Source organism: Leptodactylus fuscus, chromosome 5 (genome assembly GCF_031893055.1).
Source record: "Leptodactylus fuscus isolate aLepFus1 chromosome 5, aLepFus1.hap2, whole genome shotgun sequence".
In the NCBI taxonomy this organism is placed as follows: domain Eukaryota; kingdom Metazoa; phylum Chordata; class Amphibia; order Anura; family Leptodactylidae; genus Leptodactylus; species Leptodactylus fuscus.
The window spans coordinates 80,990,458-81,014,319 of record NC_134269.1 but is presented as its reverse complement, the minus strand read 5'-3'; the positions used below and the strand labels follow the sequence as shown (position 1 = coordinate 81,014,319).

At 41.8% G+C, this 23,862-nt stretch overlaps 1 protein-coding gene across 3 annotated transcripts in view; it reads right to left on the bottom strand.

The window, feature by feature from the left end:
- Positions 1-23,862, bottom strand: part of MYZAP (myocardial zonula adherens protein) — a 94,004-nt gene that overhangs the window by 27,199 nt on the left and 42,943 nt on the right. For all 3 annotated transcript variants that reach the window (XR_012716100.1, XM_075273524.1, XM_075273525.1), the window contains exon 3: positions 17,585-17,665. Coding sequence is in view for 2 of the 3 variants with exons in the window: in XM_075273524.1 (XP_075129625.1) it covers positions 17,585-17,665 (81 nt within the window). In the remaining variant the exon portion in view is untranslated. The remainder of the gene's footprint in view (positions 1-17,584; positions 17,666-23,862) is intronic.

The window sequence follows — 23,862 nt, the reverse complement described above, 5'->3', positions numbered from 1 at the left end:
CCAATAAATGGTGGAGGGAGCCTCTAAACAGCCAAGTTTTGGGAAATTCATGGTGGAGGGAGCCCCTAAAAACCCCAGTTTGGACCAATTCATGGTGGAGGGAGCCTCTAAACAGCCCAGTTTGGGCAAATTCATGGTGGAGGGAGCCTCTAAAAAACCCAGTTTGGACCAATTCATGGTGGAGGGAGCCTCTAACCAGCCCAGTTTGGACCAATTTATGGTGGAGGGAGCCTCTAAACAGCCAAGTTTGGACCAATTCATGGTGGAGGGAGCCTCTAACCAGCCCAGTTTGGACCAATTCATGGTGGAGGGAGCCTCTAAACAGCCCAGTTTGGGCAAATTCATGGTGGAGGGAGCCTCTAACCAGCCCAGTTTGGACCAATTAATGGTGGAGGGAGCCTCTAAAAAGCCCAGTTTGGACCAATTAATGGTGGAGGGAGCCTCTAACCAGCCCAGTTTGGACCAATTCATGGTGGAGGGAGCCTCTAACCAGCCCAGTTTGGGCAAATTCATGGTGGAGGGAGCCTCTAAAAAACCCAGCTTGGACCAATTCATGGTGGAGGGAGCCTCTAACCAGCCCAGTTTGGGCAAATTCATGGTGGAGGGAGCCTCTAAACAGCCCAGTTTGGGCAAATTCATGGTGGAGGGAGCCTCTAACCAGCCCAGTTTGGGCAAATTCATGGTGGAGGGAGCCTCTAAACAGCCCAGTTTGGGCAAATTCATGGTGGAGGGAGCCTCTAAACAGCCCAGTTTGGACCAATTCATGGTGGAGGGAGCCTCTAAAAAACCCAGTTTGGACCAATTCATGGTGGAGGGAGCCTCTAAACAGCCAAGTTTTGGGAAATTCATGGTGGAGGGAGCCCCTAAAAACCCCAGTTTGGACCAATTCATGGTGGAGGGAGCCTCTAAACAGCCCAGTTTGGGCAAATTCATGGTGGAGGGAGCCTCTAAAAAACCCAGTTTGGACCAATTCATGGTGGAGGGAGCCTCTAACCAGCCCAGTTTGGACCAATTAATGGTGGAGGGAGCCTCTAAAAAACCCAGTTTGGACCAATTCATGGTGGAGGGAGCCTCTAACCAGCCCAGTTTGGACCAATTAATGGTGGAGGGAGCCTCTAAACAGCCAAGTTTTGGGAAATTCATGGTGGAGGGAGCCTCTAAACAGCCAAGTTTTGGGAAATTCATGGTGGAGGGAGCCTCTAACCAGCCCAGTTTGGACCAATTCATGGTGGAGGGAGCCTCTAACCAGCCCAGTTTGGACCAATTCATGGTGGAGGGAGCCTCTAACCAGCCCAGTTTGGACCAATTCATGGTGGAGGGAGCCTCTAAAAAACCCAGTTTGGACCAATTCATGGTGGAGGGAGCCTCTAACCAGCCCAGTTTGGACCAATTAATGGTGGAGGGAGCCTCTAACCAGCCCAGTTTGGGCAAATTCATGGTGGAGGGAGCCTCTAAAAAACCCAGCTTGGACCAATTCATGGTGGAGGGAGCCTCTAACCAGCCCAGTTTGGGCAAATTCATGGTGGAGGGAGCCTCTAAACAGCCCAGTTTGGGCAAATTCATGGTGGAGGGAGCCTCTAACCAGCCCAGTTTGGGCAAATTCATGGTGGAGGGAGCCTCTAAACAGCCCAGTTTGGGCAAATTCATGGTGGAGGGAGCCTCTAAACAGCCCAGTTTGGACCAATTCATGGTGGAGGGAGCCTCTAAAAAACCCAGTTTGGACCAATTCATGGTGGAGGGAGCCTCTAAACAGCCAAGTTTTGGGAAATTCATGGTGGAGGGAGCCCCTAAAAACCCCAGTTTGGACCAATTCATGGTGGAGGGAGCCTCTAAACAGCCCAGTTTGGGCAAATTCATGGTGGAGGGAGCCTCTAAAAAACCCAGTTTGGACCAATTCATGGTGGAGGGAGCCTCTAACCAGCCCAGTTTGGACCAATTAATGGTGGAGGGAGCCTCTAAACAGCCAAGTTTGGACCAATTCATGGTGGAGGGAGCCTCTAAAAAACCCAGTTTGGACCAATTCATGGTGGAGGGAGCCTCTAAACAGCCCAGTTTGGGCAAATTCATGGTGGAGGGAGCCTCTAACCAGCCCAGTTTGGACCAATTAATGGTGGAGGGAGCCTCTAAACAGCCAAGTTTTGGGAAATTCATGGTGGAGGGAGCCCCTAAAAACCCCAGTTTGGACCAATTCATGGTGGAGGGAGCCTCTAACCAGCCCAGTTTGGACCAATTCATGGTGGAGGGAGCCTCTAACCAGCCCAGTTTGGACCAATTAATGGTGGAGGGAGCCTCTAAACAGCCAAGTTTGGACCAATTCATGGTGGAGGGAGCCTCTAAAAACCCCAGTTTGGACCAATTCATGGTGGAGGGAGCCTCTAACCAGCCCAGTTTGGGCAAATTCATGGTGGAGGGAGCCTCTAAACAGCCCAGTTTGGGCAAATTCATGGTGGAGGGAGCCTCTAACCAGCCCAGTTTGGACCAATTAATGGTGGAGGGAGCCTCTAAACAGCCAAGTTTTGGGAAATTCATGGTGGAGGGAGCCTCTAACCAGCCCAGTTTGGACCAATTCATGGTGGAGGGAGCCTCTAACCAGCCCAGTTTGGACCAATTAATGGTGGAGGGAGCCTCTAAACAGCCAAGTTTTGGGAAATTCATGGTGGAGGGAGCCTCTAACCAGCCCAGTTTGGACCAATTCATGGTGGAGGGAGCCTCTAACCAGCCCAGTTTGGACCAATTCATGGTGGAGGGAGCCTCTAAAAAACCCAGTTTGGACCAATTCATGGTGGAGGGAGCCTCTAACCAGCCCAGTTTGGACCAATTAATGGTGGAGGGAGCCGCTAAACAGCCCAGTTTGGACCAATTCATGGTGGAGGGAGCCTCTAACCAGCAGAGTTGGTGGAAATCAGGGTGGAGGGAGCCTCTAACCAGCAGAGTTGGGGGAAATCAGGGTGGAGGGAGCCTAGTATTAGCAGAATTGTGCAACGCTTATGGTGGATGAGTATGAGGATGCGGAGGAATTGGAGAGGTTGAGTACAGACATGGAGTTTCATGTTGGGGTGCTTTACACAGGTGGGCACAAAAATGACGGCTCTACCCAGTGGTGGTTCATTTTTATCAAAGTGAGCCGGTCGGCACTCTCAGCTGACAGACGGGTGCGCTTGTCAGTGATGATGCCACCGGCTGCACTGAACACCCTCTCAGATAGGACGCTGGCGGCAGGACAGGACAGCACCTCCAAGGCATATAGGGCAAGTTCAAGCCACAGGTCCAACTTCGACACCCAATACGTGTAGGGCGCAGAGGGGTCGGAGAGGACAGGGCTGTGGTCGGAAAGGTATTCCCGCAACATGCGCCTATACTTCTCACGCCTGGTGACACTAGGACCCTCCGTGGCGGCACTTTGGCGAGGGGGTGCCATCAAGGTGTCCCAGACCTTAGACAGTGTGCCCCTCGTTTGTGTGGACCGGTGAGAACTTGGTTGCCTACTGGAGGAACTGCCCTCCCTGCCGCCAACGTCACATGCTGGAAACATCTCCATCATATTCTGCACCAATTGCCTGTGGCAAGCATTGATGCGATTGGCCCTCCCCTCTACCGGAATAAAAGACGAGATGTTGTTTTTATACCGGGGGTCAAGGATAGCAATGATCCAGTACTGGTTGTCCTCCATGATTTTGACAATACGCTTGTCGGTTGTAAAGCACCCCAACATGAACTCAGCCATGTCTGCCACAGTGTTAGTTGGCATGACTCCTCTGGCCCCACCGGAAAGTTCAATCTCCATTTCCTCCTCATCCTCCATGTCTACCCATCCGCGCTGCAACAATGGGACGATTCGAAGTTGCCCGGAAGCCTCCTGTATCACCATCACATCATCGGACAACTCTTCTTCCTCCTCCTCCTCCTCCTCCTCCTCCTCCATTAAACGCAGTGAAGCGGACAGATGTGTGGACCTACTCTCCAGCTGTGACGGATCGGATGCTATCCCTAACTCCTCTGTGTGATCTGAGTTATCCCTGATGTCAATCAGGGATTCTCTCAGAACACACAAGAGCGGGATTGTAAGGCTCACCATCGCATTCTCAGAGCTCACCCTCCTTGTGGACTCCTCAAAGACCCGTAGGATGTCACAAAGGTCTCTCATCCATGGCCACTCATGGATGTGAAACTGAGGCAGCTGACTTTGTGGCACCCTAGGGTTTTGTAGCTGGTATTCCATCAAAGGTCTCTGCTGCTCAACCACTCTATTCAACATCTGAAACGTTGAGTTCCAGCGTGTGGGGACGTCGCACAAAAGCCGGTGTTGTGGCACATGCAGGCGTTGCTGGAGAGATTTTAAGCTAGCAGCGGCTACTGTCGACTTGCGAAAGTGGGCGCACATGCGCCGCACTTTCACCAGTAGCTCTGGAACATTGGGGTAGCTCTTTAGGAAACGTTGCACCACTAGGTTGAAGACGTGGGCCAGGCATGGAACATGTTGGAGTCCGGCAAGCTCCAGAGCTGCTACCAGGTTCCGGCCGTTATCACAAACGACCATGCCTGGGCCCAGGTGCAGCGGCTCAAACCATATTGCCGTCTCATCGAGGAGGGCATCCCTCACCTCGGAGGCAGTGTGCTGTCTGTCCCCCAAGCTGATCAGCTTCAGCACAGCCTGCTGACGTCTACCAACGCCAGTGCTGCAACGTTTCCAACTCGTAGCTGGGGTCAATCTAACAGCGGAGGAGGAGGCGGTGGCGGAGGAGGAGGCGGTGGCGGAGGAGGAGGCGGTAGAGGAGGAGGAGGAGGGGGGTGTTCTTCTCATGTCCCTGCCAGGAATGTTAGGCGGGGAGACGAGGTACACCGGGCCAGTTTGGGAAGCAGTCCCAGCCTCAACTACATTCACCCAGTGTGCCGTCAGTGAAATGTAGTGTCCCTGTCCGCATGCACTTGTCCACGCGTCGGTGGTCAAGTGGACCTTTGTGCAAAGCGCGGAACTAAGGGCCCGCCTGATGTTGAGTGACACGTGCTGGTGCAAGGCGGGGACGGCACACCGGGAGAAGTAGTGACGGCTAGGGACGGCATAGCGAGGTGCCACAGTTGCCATCAGGTCCAGGAAGGCGGGAGTTTCAACAAGCCGGAACGCCAACATCTCCTGGGCCAGCAGTTTAGCGATGTTGGCGTTCAAGGCTTGCGCGTGTGGGTGGTTAGCAGTGTATTTCTGCCGCCGCTCCAATGTCTGAGAGATGGTGGGTTGTTGTAAAGAAGCGCCTGATGGTGCCTTTGATGGTGCAGGAGAAGGAGATAAGACAGGACCAGGGAGGATGAGGTAGAAGTCAACAAAGTGGCGGAGGCAGATGAAGTGGTGTCCTGGCTCGTCCTCTGGAGTGCATCGCCAGCACAGTCAGCAGTGGCAGTGGCAGTGGCAGAGGCAGAGGCAGAGGCAGTGGCAGTGGCGTGAACGGCAGGCGGCCTTTGTCCTGCCGTTGCTGCCTGCCACTGATTCCAGTGCTTGGATTCCAAATGACGGCGCATTGAAGTGGTGGACAGGTTGCTCTTCTCAGAGCCCCTAATCAATTTCGAGAGGCAAATTGTGCAGACAACACTATATCTGTCCTCGGCGCATTCCTTGAAAAAACTCCACACCTTCGAGAAACGTGCCCTCGAGGTGGGAGTTTTTCGGGGCTGGGTACGAACTGGAACATCTTGGGAGATTCCGGGTGTGGCCTGGCTTCGCCTAAGCTGCTGACCTCTGCCTCTGCCTCTAGCTACCCTTTTTGGTGCTGCACCTGCCTCAACATCCACACTACTTTCCCCGCTTGACATCCCCCCTGTCCAGGTCGGGTCAGTGTCCTCATCATCCACCACTTCCTCTTCCAACTCCTGTCTCATCTCCTCCTCCCGCACAATGCGCCGGTCAACTGGATGCCCTGACGGCAACTGCGTCACATCATCGTCGATGAGGGTGGGTTACTGGTCATCCACCACCAAATCGAACGGAGATGGAGGAGACTCTAGTGTTTGAGCATCTGGACACAGATGCTCCTCTGTTAGGTTCGTGGAATCGTGACGTGGAGAGGCAGGTTGAGGGACAATGAAAGGAGCGGAGAACAGCTCTGGGGAGCAGGGACAGTTTGGGTTATTGTTCTGTAAAGCTTCGGAATTTTGGGAGGAAGGAAGACAAGACTGTTGGGTAATAGGAGGAGAGGAGGCAGAGTCTGACTGGCTGCTGGACAATGTGCTGTAAGCGTTCTCTGACAGCCATTGCAAGACCTGTTCCTGGTTTTCGGGCCTACTAAGGTTTGTACCCTGCAGTTTAGTTAATGTGGCAAGCAACCCTGGCACTGTGGAGTGGCGCAATGCTTGCTGCCCCACAGGAGTAGGCACGGGACGCCCTGTGGCTTCACTGCTACCTTGCTCCCCAGAACCATTCCCCCGACCTCGCCCACGGCCTCGTCCACGTCCCTTTCCGGGAGCCTTGCGCATTTTGAATTCCTAGTTAGAAATTGGCACTGTATACCAGTAGTAAAAATTGTGGGTGCACGTAACCCCAATATATTCTTTGAATTACCAGTCAGATACTGGCACTATATGGCAGTAGCAAGAAATGAGGGTATTTATAACCCCAATATATTCTTTGAATTCCCAGTCAGACAATGGCACTGTATACCAGTAGTAAAAATTGTGGGTGCACGTAACCCCAATATATTCTTTGAATTACCAGTCAGAAACTGGCACTATATGGCAGTAGCAAGAAATGAGGGTATTTATAACTCCAATATATTCTTTGAATTCCCAGTCAGACAATGGCACTGTATACCAGTAGTAAAAATTGTGGGTGCACGTAACCCCAATATATTCTTTGAATTACCAGTCAGAAACTGGCACTATATGGCAGTAGCAAGAAATGAGGGTATTTGTATTCCCAATATATTCTTTGAATTCCCAGTCAGACAATGGCACTGTATACCAGTAGTAAAAATTGTGGGTGCACGTAACCCCAATATATTCTTTGAATTACCAGTCAGAAACTGGCACTATATGGCAGTAGCAAGAAATGAGGGTATTTGTATTCCCAATATATTCTTTGAATTCCCAGTCAGACAATGGCACTGTATACCAGTAGTAAAAATTGTGGGTGCACGTAACCCCAATATATTCTTTGAATTACCAGTCAGAAACTGGCACTATATGGCAGTAGCAAGAAATGAGGGTATTTATAACCCCAATATATTCTTTGAATTCCCAGTCAGACAATGGCACTGTATACCAGTAGTAAAAATTGTGGGTGCACGTAACCCCAATATATTCTTTGAATTACCAGTCAGAAACTGGCACTATATGGCAGTAGCAAGAAATGAGGGTATTTGTATTCCCAATATATTCTTTGAATTCCCAGTCAGACAATGGCACTGTATACCAGTAGTAAAAATTGTGGGTGCACGTAACCCCAATATATTCTTTGAATTACCAGTCAGAAACTGGCACTATATGGCAGTAGCAAGAAATGAGGGTATTTATAACCCCAATATATTCTTTGAATTCCCAGTCAGACAATGGCACTGTATACCAGTAGTAAAAATTGTGGGTGCACGTAACCCCAATATATTCTTTGAATTACCAGTCAGAAACTGGCACTATATGGCAGTAGCAAGAAATGAGGGTATTTGTATTCCCAATATATTCTTTGAATTCCCAGTCAGACAATGGCACTGTATACCAGTAGTAAAAATTGTGGGTGCACGTAACCCCAATATATTCTTTGAATTACCAGTCAGAAACTGGCACTATATGGCAGTAGCAAGAAATGAGGGTATTTGCATTCCCAATATATTCTTTGAATTCCCAGTCAGACAATGGCACTGTATACCAGTAGTAAAAATTGTGGGTGCACGTAACCCCAATATATTCTTTGAATTACCAGTCAGAAACTGGCACTATATGGCAGTAGCAAGAAATGAGGGTATTTATAACCCCAATATATTCTTTGAATTCCCAGTCAGACAATGGCACTGTATACCAGTAGTAAAAATTGTGGGTGCACGTAACCCCAATATATTCTTTGAATTACCAGTCAGAAACTGGCACTATATGGCAGTAGCAAGAAATGAGGGTATTTATAACCCCAATATATTCTTTGAATTCCCAGTCAGACAATGGCACTGTATACCAGTAGTAAAAATTGTGGGTGCACGTAACCCCAATATATTCTTTGAATTACCAGTCAGAAACTGGCACTATATGGCAGTAGCAAGAAATGAGGGTATTTGTATTCCCAATATATTCTTTGAATTCCCAGTCAGACAATGGCACTGTATACCAGTAGTAAAAATTGTGGGTGCACGTAACCCCAATATATTCTTTGAATTACCAGTCAGAAACTGGCACTATATGGCAGTAGCAAGAAATGAGGGTATTTGTATTCCCAATATATTCTTTGAATTCCCAGTCAGACAATGGCACTGTATACCAGTAGTAAAAATTGTGGGTGCACGTAACCCCAATATATTCTTTGAATTACCAGTCAGAAACTGGCACTATATGGCAGTAGCAAGAAATGAGGGTATTTGCATTCCCAATATATTCTTTGAATTCCCAGTCAGACAATGGCACTGTATACCAGTAGTAAAAATTGTGGGTGCACGTAACCCCAATATATTCTTTGAATTACCAGTCAGAAACTGCCACTATATGGCAGTAGCAAGAAATGAGGGTATTTATAACCCCAATATATTCTTTGAATTCCCAGTCAGACAATGGCACTGTATACCAGTAGTAAAAATTGTGGGTGCACGTAACCCCAATATATTCTTTGAATTACCAGTCAGAAACTGGCACTATATGGCAGTAGCAAGAAATGAGGGTATTTGTATTCCCAATATATTCTTTGAATTCCCAGTCAGACAATGGCACTGTATACCAGTAGTAAAAATTGTGGGTGCACGTAACCCCAATATATTCTTTGAATTACCAGTCAGAAACTGGCACTATATGGCAGTAGCAAGAAATGAGGGTATTTATAACCCCAATATATTCTTTGAATTCCCAGTCAGACAATGGCACTGTATACCAGTAGTAAAAATTGTGGGTGCACGTAACCCCAATATATTCTTTGAATTACCAGTCAGAAACTGGCACTATATGGCAGTAGCAAGAAATGAGGGTATTTGCATTCCCAATATATTCTTTGAATTCCCAGTCAGACAATGGCACTGTATACCAGTAGTAAAAATTGTGGGTGCACGTAACCCCAATATATTCTTTGAATTACCAGTCAGAAACTGGCACTATATGGCAGTAGCAAGAAATGAGGGTATTTATAACCCCAATATATTCTTTGAATTCCCAGTCAGACAATGGCACTGTATACCAGTAGTAAAAATTGTGGGTGCACGTAACCCCAATATATTCTTTGAATTACCAGTCAGAAACTGGCACTATATGGCAGTAGCAAGAAATGAGGGTATTTATAACCCCAATATATTCTTTGAATTCCCAGTCAGACAATGGCACTGTATACCAGTAGTAAAAATTGTGGGTGCACGTAACCCCAATATATTCTTTGAATTACCAGTCAGAAACTGGCACTATATGGCAGTAGCAAGAAATGAGGGTATTTGTATTCCCAATATATTCTTTGAATTCCCAGTCAGACAATGGCACTGTATACCAGTAGTAAAAATTGTGGGTGCACGTAACCCCAATATATTCTTTGAATTACCAGTCAGAAACTGGCACTATATGGCAGTAGCAAGAAATGAGGGTATTTGTATTCCCAATATATTCTTTGAATTCCCAGTCAGACAATGGCACTGTATACCAGTAGTAAAAATTGTGGGTGCACGTAACCCCAATATATTCTTTGAATTACCAGTCAGAAACTGGCACTATATGGCAGTAGCAAGAAATGAGGGTATTTGCATTCCCAATATATTCTTTGAATTCCCAGTCAGACAATGGCACTGTATACCAGTAGTAAAAATTGTGGGTGCACGTAACCCCAATATATTCTTTGAATTACCAGTCAGAAACTGGCACTATATGGCAGTAGCAAGAAATGAGGGTATTTATAACCCCAATATATTCTTTGAATTCCCAGTCAGACAATGGCACTGTATACCAGTAGTAAAAATTGTGGGTGCACGTAACCCCAATATATTCTTTGAATTACCAGTCAGAAACTGGCACTATATGGCAGTAGCAAGAAATGAGGGTATTTGTATTCCCAATATATTCTTTGAATTCCCAGTCAGACAATGGCACTGTATACCAGTAGTAAAAATTGTGGGTGCACGTAACCCCAATATATTCTTTGAATTACCAGTCAGAAACTGGCACTATATGGCAGTAGCAAGAAATGAGGGTATTTATAACCCCAATATATTCTTTGAATTCCCAGTCAGACAATGGCACTGTATACCAGTAGTAAAAATTGTGGGTGCACGTAACCCCAATATATTCTTTGAATTACCAGTCAGAAACTGGCACTATATGGCAGTAGCAAGAAATGAGGGTATTTGCATTCCCAATATATTCTTTGAATTCCCAGTCAGACAATGGCACTGTATACCAGTAGTAAAAATTGTGGGTGCACGTAACCCCAATATATTCTTTGAATTACCAGTCAGAAACTGGCACTATATGGCAGTAGCAAGAAATGAGGGTATTTATAACCCCAATATATTCTTTGAATTCCCAGTCAGACAATGGCACTGTATACCAGTAGTAAAAATTGTGGGTGCACGTAACCCCAATATATTCTTTGAATTACCAGTCAGAAACTGGCACTATATGGCAGTAGCAAGAAATGAGGGTATTTGTATTCCCAATATATTCTTTGAATTCCCAGTCAGACAATGGCACTGTATACCAGTAGTAAAAATTGTGGGTGCACGTAACCCCAATATATTCTTTGAATTCCCAGTCAGACACTGGCACTATATGGCAGTAGCAAGAAATGAGGGTATTTGCATTCCCAATATATTCTTTGAATTCCCAGTCAGACAATGGCACTGTATACCAGTAGTAAAAATTGTGGGTGCACGTAACCCCAATATATTCTTTGAATTACCAGTCAGAAACTGGCACTATATGGCAGTAGCAAGAAATGAGGGTATTTATAACCCCAATATATTCTTTGAATTCCCAGTCAGACAATGGCACTGTATACCAGTAGTAAAAATTGTGGGTGCACGTAACCCCAATATATTCTTTGAATTACCAGTCAGAAACTGGCACTATATGGCAGTAGCAAGAAATGAGGGTATTTGTATTCCCAATATATTCTTTGAATTCCCAGTCAGACAATGGCACTGTATACCAGTAGTAAAAATTGTGGGTGCACGTAACCCCAATATATTCTTTGAATTACCAGTCAGAAACTGGCACTATATGGCAGTAGCAAGAAATGAGGGTATTTATAACCCCAATATATTCTTTGAATTCCCAGTCAGACAATGGCACTGTATACCAGTAGTAAAAATTGTGGGTGCACGTAACCCCAATATATTCTTTGAATTACCAGTCAGAAACTGGCACTATATGGCAGTAGCAAGAAATGAGGGTATTTGCATTCCCAATATATTCTTTGAATTCCCAGTCAGACAATGGCACTGTATACCAGTAGTAAAAATTGTGGGTGCACGTAACCCCAATATATTCTTTGAATTACCAGTCAGAAACTGGCACTATATGGCAGTAGCAAGAAATGAGGGTATTTATAACCCCAATATATTCTTTGAATTCCCAGTCAGACAATGGCACTGTATACCAGTAGTAAAAATTGTGGGTGCACGTAACCCCAATATATTCTTTGAATTACCAGTCAGAAACTGGCACTATATGGCAGTAGCAAGAAATGAGGGTATTTGTATTCCCAATATATTCTTTGAATTCCCAGTCAGACAATGGCACTGTATACCAGTAGTAAAAATTGTGGGTGCACGTAACCCCAATATATTCTTTGAATTACCAGTCAGAAACTGGCACTATATGGCAGTAGCAAGAAATGAGGGTATTTATAACCCCAATATATTCTTTGAATTCCCAGTCAGACAATGGCACTGTATACCAGTAGTAAAAATTGTGGGTGCACGTAACCCCAATATATTCTTTGAATTACCAGTCAGAAACTGGCACTATATGGCAGTAGCAAGAAATGAGGGTATTTGTATTCCCAATATATTCTTTGAATTCCCAGTCAGACAATGGCACTGTATACCAGTAGTAAAGATTGTGGGTGCACGTAACCCCAATATATTCTTTGAATTACCAGTCAGAAACTGGCACTATATGGCAGTAGCAAGAAATGAGGGTATTTGTATTCCCAATATATTCATTGAATTCCCAGTCAGACAATGGCACTGTATACCAGTAGTAAAAATTGTGGGTGCACGTAACCCCAATATATTCTTTGAATTACCAGTCAGAAACTGGCACTATATGGCAGTAGCAAGAAATGAGGGTATTTGTATTCCCAATATATTCTTTGAATTCCCAGTCAGACAATGGCACTGTATACCAGTAGTAAAAATTGTGGGTGCACGTAACCCCAATATATTCTTTGAATTACCAGTCAGAAACTGGCACTATATGGCAGTAGCAAGAAATGAGGGTATTTATAACCCCAATATATTCTTTGAATTCCCAGTCAGACAATGGCACTGTATACCAGTAGTAAAAATTGTGGGTGCACGTAACCCCAATATATTCTTTGAATTACCAGTCAGAAACTGGCACTATATGGCAGTAGCAAGAAATGAGGGTATTTGTATTCCCAATATATTCTTTGAATTCCCAGTCAGACAATGGCACTGTATACCAGTAGTAAAAATTGTGGGTGCACGTAACCCCAATATATTCTTTGAATTACCAGTCAGAAACTGGCACTATATGGCAGTAGCAAGAAATGAGGGTATTTATAACCCCAATATATTCTTTGAATTCCCAGTCAGACAATGGCACTGTATACCAGTAGTAAAAATTGTGGGTGCACGTAACCCCAATATATTCTTTGAATTACCAGTCAGAAACTGGCACTATATGGCAGTAGCAAGAAATGAGGGTATTTGCATTCCCAATATATTCTTTGAATTCCCAGTCAGACAATGGCACTGTATACCAGTAGTAAAAATTGTGGGTGCACGTAACCCCAATATATTCTTTGAATTACCAGTCAGAAACTGGCACTATATGGCAGTAGCAAGAAATGAGGGTATTTATAACCCCAATATATTCTTTGAATTCCCAGTCAGACAATGGCACTGTATACCAGTAGTAAAAATTGTGGGTGCACGTAACCCCAATATATTCTTTGAATTACCAGTCAGAAACTGGCACTATATGGCAGTAGCAAGAAATGAGGGTATTTGTATTCCCAATATATTCTTTGAATTCCCAGTCAGACAATGGCACTGTATACCAGTAGTAAAAATTGTGGGTGCACGTAACCCCAATATATTCTTTGAATTACCAGTCAGAAACTGGCACTATATGGCAGTAGCAAGAAATGAGGGTATTTATAACCCCAATATATTCTTTGAATTCCCAGTCAGACAATGGCACTGTATACCAGTAGTAAAAATTGTGGGTGCACGTAACCCCAATATATTCTTTGAATTACCAGTCAGAAACTGGCACTATATGGCAGTAGCAAGAAATGAGGGTATTTGCATTCCCAATATATTCTTTGAATTCCCAGTCAGACAATGGCACTGTATACCAGTAGTAAAAATTGTGGGTGCACGTAACCCCAATATATTCTTTGAATTACCAGTCAGAAACTGGCACTATATGGCAGTAGCAAGAAATGAGGGTATTTATAACCCCAATATATTCTTTGAATTCCCAGTCAGACAATGGCACTGTATACCAGTAGTAAAAATTGTGGGTGCACGTAACCCCAATATATTCTTTGAATTACCAGTCAGAAACTGGCACTATATGGCAGTAGCAAGAAATGAGGGTATTTGTATTCCCAATATATTCTTTGAATTCCCAGTCAGACAATGGCACTGTATACCAGTAGTAAAAATTGTGGGTGCACGTAACCCCAATATATTCTTTGAATTACCAGTCAGAAACTGGCACTATATGGCAGTAGCAAGAAATGAGGGTATTTATAACCCCAATATATTCTTTGAATTCCCAGTCAGACAATGGCATTGTATACCAGTAGTAAAAATTGTGGGTGCACGTAACCCCAATATATTCTTTGAATTACCAGTCAGAAACTGGCACTATATGGCAGTAGCAAGAAATGAGGGTATTTGTATTCCCAATATATTCTTTGAATTCCCAGTCAGACAATGGCACTGTATACCAGTAGTAAAAATTGTGGGTGCACGTAACCCCAATATATTCTTTGAATTACCAGTCAGAAACTGGCACTATATGGCAGTAGCAAGAAATGAGGGTATTTATAACCCCAATATATTCTTTGAATTCCCAGTCAGACAATGGCACTGTATACCAGTAGTAAAAATTGTGGGTGCACGTAACCCCAATATATTCTTTGAATTACCAGTCAGAAACTGGCACTATATGGCAGTAGCAAGAAATGAGGGTATTTGTATTCCCAATATATTCTTTGAATTCCCAGTCAGACAATGGCACTGTATACCAGTAGTAAAAATTGTGGGTGCACGTAACCCCAATATATTCTTTGAATTACCAGTCAGAAACTGGCACTATATGGCAGTAGCAAGAAATGAGGGTATTTGTATTCCCAATATATTCTTTGAATTCCCAGTCAGACAATGGCATTGTATACCAGTAGTAAAAATTGTGGGTGCACGTAACCCCAATATATTCTTTGAATTACCAGTCAGAAACTGGCACTATATGGCAGTAGCAAGAAATGAGGGTATTTATAACCCCAATATATTCTTTGAATTCCCAGTCAGACAATGGCACTGTATACCAGTAGTAAAAATTGTGGGTGTATATAGCCCCAATTCTATTGCTAGGGGACTTGCAGGGTATTTCTGGGGTGAAGGTGGGGGGGCACACCGTTGGAACGGGTATCGGGGGTATATATCGGGTATACGGGAATACACTGACAGTGTATTCCATTCAGGATCCTGGGAAAGCTGGGTTGCGGCGATTGAGCCCGTCAGTGCCACGTTACACTGACAAGCTTCTCCCTGGAATTTAGCTCTTACAAGAGCTGTTGTGGTTGTCTTCTCCTTCCTATCCTAGCCTGTCCCTGCCTACCCAGAATCTAAGCCCTAGCTAGCTGGACGGAAACCTCCGTCCTCGGTGAATTGCAAGCTCAGAATGACGCGAACCTGGGCGGCGCTGTTCTTTTAAATTAGAGGTCACATGTTTTCGGCAGCCAATGGGTTTTGCCTACTTTTCTCAACGTCACCGGTGTCGTAGTTCCTGTCCCACCTACCCTGCGCTGTTATTGGAGCAAAAAAGGCGCCAGGGAAGGTGGGAGGGGAATCGAGTAATGGCGCACTTTACCACGCGGTGTTCGATTCGATTCGAACATGCCGAACAGCCTAATATCCGATCGAACATGAGTTCGATAGAACACTGTTCGCTCATCTCTAGTAAGAATGGCTTCAAAAATAAGATCAGATAATCCTTTAACAGTCCCACCATGGCTATCAGTTACTGTCCATTATAAGTCCATTGCCCATAGATTTCAATGTTAAAAAAATAATGGACACTTGCTGTCTGTTTTTTCTAATGGACACAAAAGTCCTGCATGTAGGATTTTTTTGTCTGCTGGAAAAAAACGGACTTCTGACGGATTGTGTGTATATGGACACAATATAAAATCCCTTTGAAATTAATGGAAATTTTAACAGATTTCTGATGGTTCAGCTAGTGTATGTTATTAAAATCTTGTAACGGACAATAGCTACGGACACTGCTGATGGTCACTAACCGTAGTGTGAACGCCCCCTTGCATATAAATTTATAGCAGTTAAAATTGTTTTGCAAGACCGAAATGTTTATGAAAAACATTGAATGTTAAATAGCCATCATCTTATCTTTCTCATAGATCTACTCTCTATTTCCTCTTGACAGCTGCTGGCCTAGTCTTATGGATTTGATACATTCGGTTGTAGATTGAAATGTTACTTGAAACTTGGACTGCTTGAGTTAATTGAATTACAGCGAATCCTTAGTTCCCATCATGATGTGTCATACATGCCATGTGTTACAGCATTCTCATGTAACTAGATGCATCTTCTCTCTCTGTCTGCTACATATCAGTGTTACCTTATTGTTGACCATGTAGTAGATTGTTAACCCCTTCCCACTGTAGCCATTTTTAAAATTTTTATTTTATCTCTCCCTTTCATATGCCATCATTTTTTTTATTTTTCCATTTACAGAGCCATATGAGGCCTATGTTTTGTGGGGACTGGGAAAAAACCTACAATTGTGAAATTTTCTTATGGGTTTTGTTTATAAGTTCACTGTGCGGTAAAAGGTTCACAATTCTCCATTTTCTGCTGGTCAGTATGATCCTGTACATGCCAAATTTATATAGTTTTCTTATGTTTTACGGCATTTTTTAAAAAGTGAACTTTTAGGAACAAAAATTTGTTAGCGTTGCCATATTGTGACATCCATAACTTCTTTAAGTTTCTGTGTACGGAAGTGTGTAAAGTGACTTTTTTTGTGTGGCAAGAATTTTTATTGATACCGTGTTGGGGATGATTTAGTAGAGAAAAAATGTTCTAGCATTATCCAATATAAAATGGAGCCTTGAAAACCCGCATATAAATGACAGTGCCCAAAGAGTGGGCATATTACAGATATCAACTATCATCAAAGGACTTCTCTGACCTTAACAAATCACTAGAGCTCAGGCTTAGTGTATATACGTAGGCCTTAAATTATTTCCATTATTTTCTGCTAAGCTGTTCTCATAACATATAAGATCATGGTTATATACTTTAGAAACATGAAAATGTATTTTATGTTGTTCTTGTGTCAAAAGATTACTGTAGGGATTGTAGTCAAGGCCTCCTCCTAGCAAAAGGCCTCTATATATAGTTCCTCAAGATATGATAATATTCTAGGAACGAAGAAAGGAGGAATCCAGCGTCAACCAGGCGATGTGTAGATTAAAATATAATTTTTATTCTTTATCCATAAATTAGTTACATAGTAACCAGGGGGAGTTGATACAGATGTAACGGCATAGTAGGGCTACACATTTCGGAACACGGTAAGTTCCTTCCTTATGGTTCCTTCCTCTGGTTATCATAGTGAGATTATAGATTGTAAGCCCTCGCGGGCAGGGCCCTCTACCCCACTGTGCCAGTCGGTCATTGTTAGTATTATATCTACCTGTATATTTTGTGTACTGTATGTAACCCCCAAATTTAAAGCACCATGGAATTAATGGTGCTATATAAATAAACAATAATAATAATAATAATAATAATAATAAATAATAATAATGGCTTTGTATATTTTTTTATATTTGTAACTTCAACCACTGAAGTATCCATTATGTAGCTCACTAACTTATTAAACCACAATAGAAGAGGTTTTATACAGAAACATTCCTGGTTATTCCTTACAAGAATGAACTTCATGTACATTACACAAAAACACCAATATAGAAGTGAAAATGTCTCACAAGTGTTGGCGGCTCTGATGTATTCCTCTCAGAAATGAAGCCATTTCGTTTTCTTCGCTCAGATGTATGTGTGGAGTCCGCCTTAAAAAAGAAAGTGAGGGATTGTTAAAGGTACAGCAAATTAATGACTGACATTAGACGTTATATGTTCAATGTAAGGCGGTTTAGGAATGGACAACGTACTATATCACATATATACAGGAATGTGTAACTGAGGTATAAATACATAGTTCATGGTTCCCATTGGATCATTATAAATATCCTCTTGTGACTCTTTGTTCTGATAGTCTACCCTTAACAATTCTAAGTAGATCTAATCTTTTATTGGTGTTAGATTTCATAAATATAATAGTTATTATAGTGGTCCTTCAATATCTGGAAAAGATGTATTACTATTAGCGCACAGACAACCAATCAGATTCCAGCTCTTAATTTTGTTAAGGTAAAATGAGGGCAACTATCAATCCTACAGTGGCCATGGGCAATTCCTATACTTTTATTTGCACTAGTTTTGATTAATCTTGGGCTGTTTCTAGTAATAGTAGATAAAATGCAAGAAATAAAAAGAATGTTACCCACAGAAATCAATAGTATTATACCAAAATATTAAATTTAATTCTAAATTACATTAATAATAGCAGCATAATTGAGGAATATCAAGTAAGGCAAATATAATGGATGGAAAATAACAATACTTGAGCCAATAAGTTCATGAAGATGCAAGTGAAATAGATATCATATCTAAATAATCTAATGAGGATCCTGCGCCTAAATCCCCATCCTGTAAAAATTACAATAGTAATAGCCAATTTAAGTAAACAAAAATAAAATTGTGAAAGTAACAAACAGCAAAAATAATGAAAAAAAAAAAGCATTCCAATTGCATTTTATGTACTTCTTAGGCATTGTCCACATCTTCGTTCAGTATTCTGTTGGAAGAGTCCACTTGGGCACCCCTCAAACGTAATACCGAACCCGTTGACAAGTGGTGAGCTTATGAAAACACACGAAGCCCGTAGACTAATGAGGTCCGTGTGTTTTCTGCACGGTGTCCGCACTTCATGAACTACTTTCCTCTCCACATGATTTGTGTGGAAAACACACGGACCCCCTTATAGTCTATGGGGTCCGTGTGCTTTCATAAGCTCACCACTTGTCAATGCATTTGGTGTTACGTTCAAGGGGTCCCCAAGTGGACTCTCCTAATGGAATAATGAATGCAGATGTGAACCAGGCCTTAGCTCAAGCATTGATATCTAATTAACCGGTTAGAACTTGCTTCATCCATTATATTTTACATATTCCCTCCACTGTGCTCTACTTTCTGCTTTTATCTGAAATAGCTTCTATTCAGATCATGTTTATTATATTCAATTAACGGATCAAAAAATGAATGCAAAAAACAGACGTAAATGGATGCCATTGTTTCCATAGACATTGGCTACCTGCAGACCCTAGACCATAAACGGGTCCGCTGTGTGACTGTTGGGATTCTGTCAGTAGAGAAAAGTCCTCCCAGCAGGACTTTTGCAGCAGTGTCTCCTACAGACTGCATCGTAGATATAAACCTAGCCTTGGTCTGCTTTTACCTATGTATTGTGCTATATATGTATGCTGAATAAATGAGATAAAATGCGATTAATACATACCGTAAGTGTGGTACAACTTATTTTTATAGGTAACATACATTTGTCTTTACAACCAAACCAGATTGAACTATTAGGTTTGAGATTTAAATAGGATTTCATATTTTTATATTGTAAAAATCCTTTAGACTAAGGCCCTACCTATCAAAAAAAAAAACTGCATAAAAAATACAGCAATAACAAATTTAGTTTTTTCCACAGCATTTTTTAGGCTAAGGCCCCACGCTGTGGAAACGCAGCTTTTTTTGTTGCAGATTTTGTTGCCAAAGTCAGGAGTGCACTGAGCAGAAGGGAGAAGCATAGGGGTTTCCTATATACTTCCCATTCCGTTTGTGTTCACTCCTAGGCTTGGCGCAAAAAACACAGCAAAATCTGCAACAAAAAAGCTGCATTTCTGCAACATAGAATGTACAGAAATTCAGCAGCTAAAATTAACACGCTGCATTTCTCAAAAACATGTTTTTGAAAACACAGCTTTTCCGTGGCTCTTTTTGTCGGCAATGTATGGATGAGAAGCTCATTCACTTTACTGTAAAATGCAGTGCTTTCTCCTGTGTTTCTGCAGCAGGCAAAAATGCTGTGCTTTCTCAACGTGGGGCCATGGCCTTAAGATGCATTGTAGTATACTTTGTTGCTAATTTTTGGTTCAGACCCTGAACTTTGCAATAAATATGTCAGAAACACTTGGCCTTACAATTTGAGTTACATATGTTATAGGAACTGTGTATAAATGTTTGCAATATGTATACAATAAAAGCAATATGCAACTTCCATATATTTTGTATACACAAGGACCTATATAAAAATAGTTAGCATAAATGACCATGCAATAGAGAAAACGGATACAATGTCATCAGGTTTTCTATAAGATATATCACACTGCACATTATGTAATACACCTCATAGCTGGATCCTAAGAATAACAATGTCCTCCTTTGTTTATAAAGGTATCTGGAACCAAAGATCTTATACTATAGGACTTACTTTCTTGGGCCATCTTCCCCAATAACCTTTTTGCTTTGCATTCTCAATTTTAAAGGTGTTATCTAGTTTCTAGTATTATTAGATCTTCAGGGGTCCAACACCTAGGTATAGGCCATCAATACTAAAAACTGAATAAACCCCTCAAAAGTCAGAAGAAAAGAGTACTAAATAAAAATAAAAATAAAACTGAAAACCTCTCCAAGTTGACATAAAATAAAGCTGAACAGAGAACAAAGAATGATATTAATATGAAGGATAGGACTGATGCCATGTGAAAGGTGCAACACATTGATGTGAAAAGTGAGGGAGTGCCATGTTATCATCTTTAACATTTACTAAACAGTTTATTGTGTAATGGATAATGTGCTGGGTTTTTATTGTCCAGAAGCATGGTTGTAAGGCTGGAAAAACATTGTCCTTACAATGTACCCAACCTTTCAACACACTTTGCATAAGTCAATTGTGTAGTATGTGTACATGAGGAATAATCCTATTTCTAGCCATTAAATGCATTTTTTTTTAGTAGTTTTCCCCTCTACATCTTGCATTTTTACAGTTCATTGAACTGGTGGGTAGACACTAGCTGCTATGCCGTCTCCCATACACTGCACATACTAAAGTATAAAAAAAAAAACTAAAAAACTTTGCAAGTCTTCAGTAGGTAATACCTTTTTTAATGGCTAACTCATAATGATGACAGAATATGACGTTTCGAAACGTCATATTCTGTCATCATTATGAGTTAGCCATTAAAAAAGGTATCACCTACTGAAGACTTGCAAAGTTTTTTTTTTTTTTTTTTATATTTCATAATCACTGGCTAACACGGTACCAAAACAAATATTTTCCTCATACTAAAGTAGTGAAGAATATTCTCATGAGTATCTGTAGAATCAAAAAGGATATTAGAGAGAAGCGCTGGCCTGTATAGGTGTGAATAAAGCACTTGGAGTGAAATAGAAATTTAGCTTAAGAAGCCTGTCTGTCCATCTGTCTTCTCTCGCTCTGCTATCACTCTCTTATAGTATGAGTTGCTGTCCCATCTTACTAAAGCACAAACATCAGTGTATGGGGGGGGGGCAGAAAAAGACTCATATTAGGCTATGTTCACACTACTAATGAAAGTCAGTAGCTCCGACCTTTTGGGGAATCAGAAAAACAGGCAGAAAATGTTGCCCTATTAATGGATACACACAGTGACTTTCTAGTTTACTTACAGTCTGGTTTCCAATTTTTTATGGAAAAGAATAATGCAATCTGATTTATATAAATCTCATTTTAGTTGGTGACCACGTAAAGGAGCATTCCCATGTGACCAAGTTATTCCCTGTCCATAAGATGGGGAATAACATCAGATTGGTGGGGGCCTAACTGCTGAGACCCTTACTGGTCAGGAGAGTGGCAGAATTTTGTTCACCATTCTGAACAGAACGGTGGTTGGGCAACGAGCAAATCACATCACTTCATTCATTTCAATAGGAGTGCCGAAGATAGGCGAGCATTGTACGCGTACTGTAACTATTGTACTGTAATACACTGCTGGCCATTGCACCATTAAGAACACAAGACAAAACACCCCCTTCCCCTAATCGGTAGGGGGTCTCAGAGGCGAACACCAAACCATCTGCAATTTGTACCCTATCCTATGGCTAGGTGATAACGTACACACAAGGGAATACCCCTTTAAGTTCCTATGATTCACCTCTATTAGCATCTACTAGAGTATGTAACAGAGGTAATATAGAACATTGCACATACATCAAGGCTGTACTTTATTTATTATACTGTACAATTACTTTTTAGATTTGCATGTAAACATTGCTGACAATCCCCAAATCCAACCCCCTCCCTCCCCGATCAGATATTTCTGTCTATCCTAAGGATAGGCAATAAAAAAAATCCTGGTCCTTTAACTTTCAAAGCTATTTTGAATGCTAAGTTTGTATTTTACTTGTACTATAACAATCCACATCTATTGCCTTTCAATGTACAGGTATCTTCTGAATACTGAACATATCAAGTGTCATAGCGTTCTGCATTAAGTGCAACCGATAGGACTGTGCACCTGCTGGTCACAACATACTGACATGGATCAGGTGCCTGCTCTATTCCATCGACTTTAATTCCTGAAATAAATTGTACAAAACCTAATATAGTAACCAAATCACTATATTATACTGGTTATCTACTAAGACACATATTACAGTTTTACCTGATTTATTGTGATATCTAAATAGCAATAATAGTCCTGCTTAGACATTTTTTTCTGGACCAGCAAAGCTTTTACTTTTGTATCACATTTACGTGTAATTTTGCCATTTAATTATGGAATAACATACTAAATTAATAAATAGTGTCTGTAGCATCATTGACTTATTTTATATATATTATTGACTTATATTAATATGTTTGTATTTTTGTACATATCCTATTTTTGATTTTTCAAAATATATAAAGGGTAATACTTAATCTGCATCCCTTCATAATATGGAACAACAATGTACATACAAATAATTAATACCGCAGACATTTCATGGCGAGACACAAGACTGAAACCTTCGCTTGGATACAAGAAGATAGACCTTTGTGTGCTAGAGCTACAAACTAAGAAGGATGGTGGTTTTGATATAGTCGGTATAGTGAAATAAATCATACCGAATGAGTATAAGTCCTTATATCTCTATACTTGGAGACTTCCCATCCCCTTATAATATACAGTAGTCCGCACATTACATTTAGTATATTATGTTATTTTCATTATAATGTTTAAGAATAATACAACATTAAATTAGACTCCTTCCAGATCTGGTGGATTTGCTGTGGATTTTCACTGAAAATCTACAAAAATGGATGCAAATGGTAGAATAAATCTGCATGACTTTTAGGGTTGCTCACTTAATGCACTACTGTATATTCTGAGGATTTCTTGCAGGTTTTTGCTGCTGCGGATTTCATACATACAAAGCTGATTTGACCCTTGCAGATTTTAATTTTTTTGCCTCCAGAAACATATCCTTATAATAGTTTACTTTGCAGCATCTCAGGAGTCAGGCAAAGTGAGAGCTTAGATGAACCTGTGAACCAGTGAAATCCTCTTTGAGTCAACCACTCAGAAACAATGTGATTCTTGTTCATAGACTGTGTTTGACATTGCAGTACAGTCCCCATTAAATCGAATCAACTGCAATACCAGACACAGTCCATGAATAATAGGGGCACTGTTTCTGGAGAAAGAGATAATGCTTTTTCTGATCTTAGAAACCGTGTGAACCTTTTCTAACTTACTGTTTGGTGGAGTTTTCTCTTCATATCCTCCTGCTTTATGACTGATGTCCTTCGAGGCATGATCTTTAAATCTCCAGTGATCCCTAGCAATTCTCTACTATGTAACAATGCACACTTTGTTGTAACGCCACACTACACTGCATCCATTACAGTATACAGTGATGATACACTGCCAATGATAATGCAGATAATACTCTGAACTGACAGTCAGATACAGTTTATCATACAAAAGGAATTTTACAAGGTGTACCAAAGCAGCCATCATTTAGGAATAAAAATAATTGTACAGAACAAATGGCAACCACAATTATTACAGTTTCCTCTGCAACGATCCTCATAATGCTCTTGACTCATAGTATATAA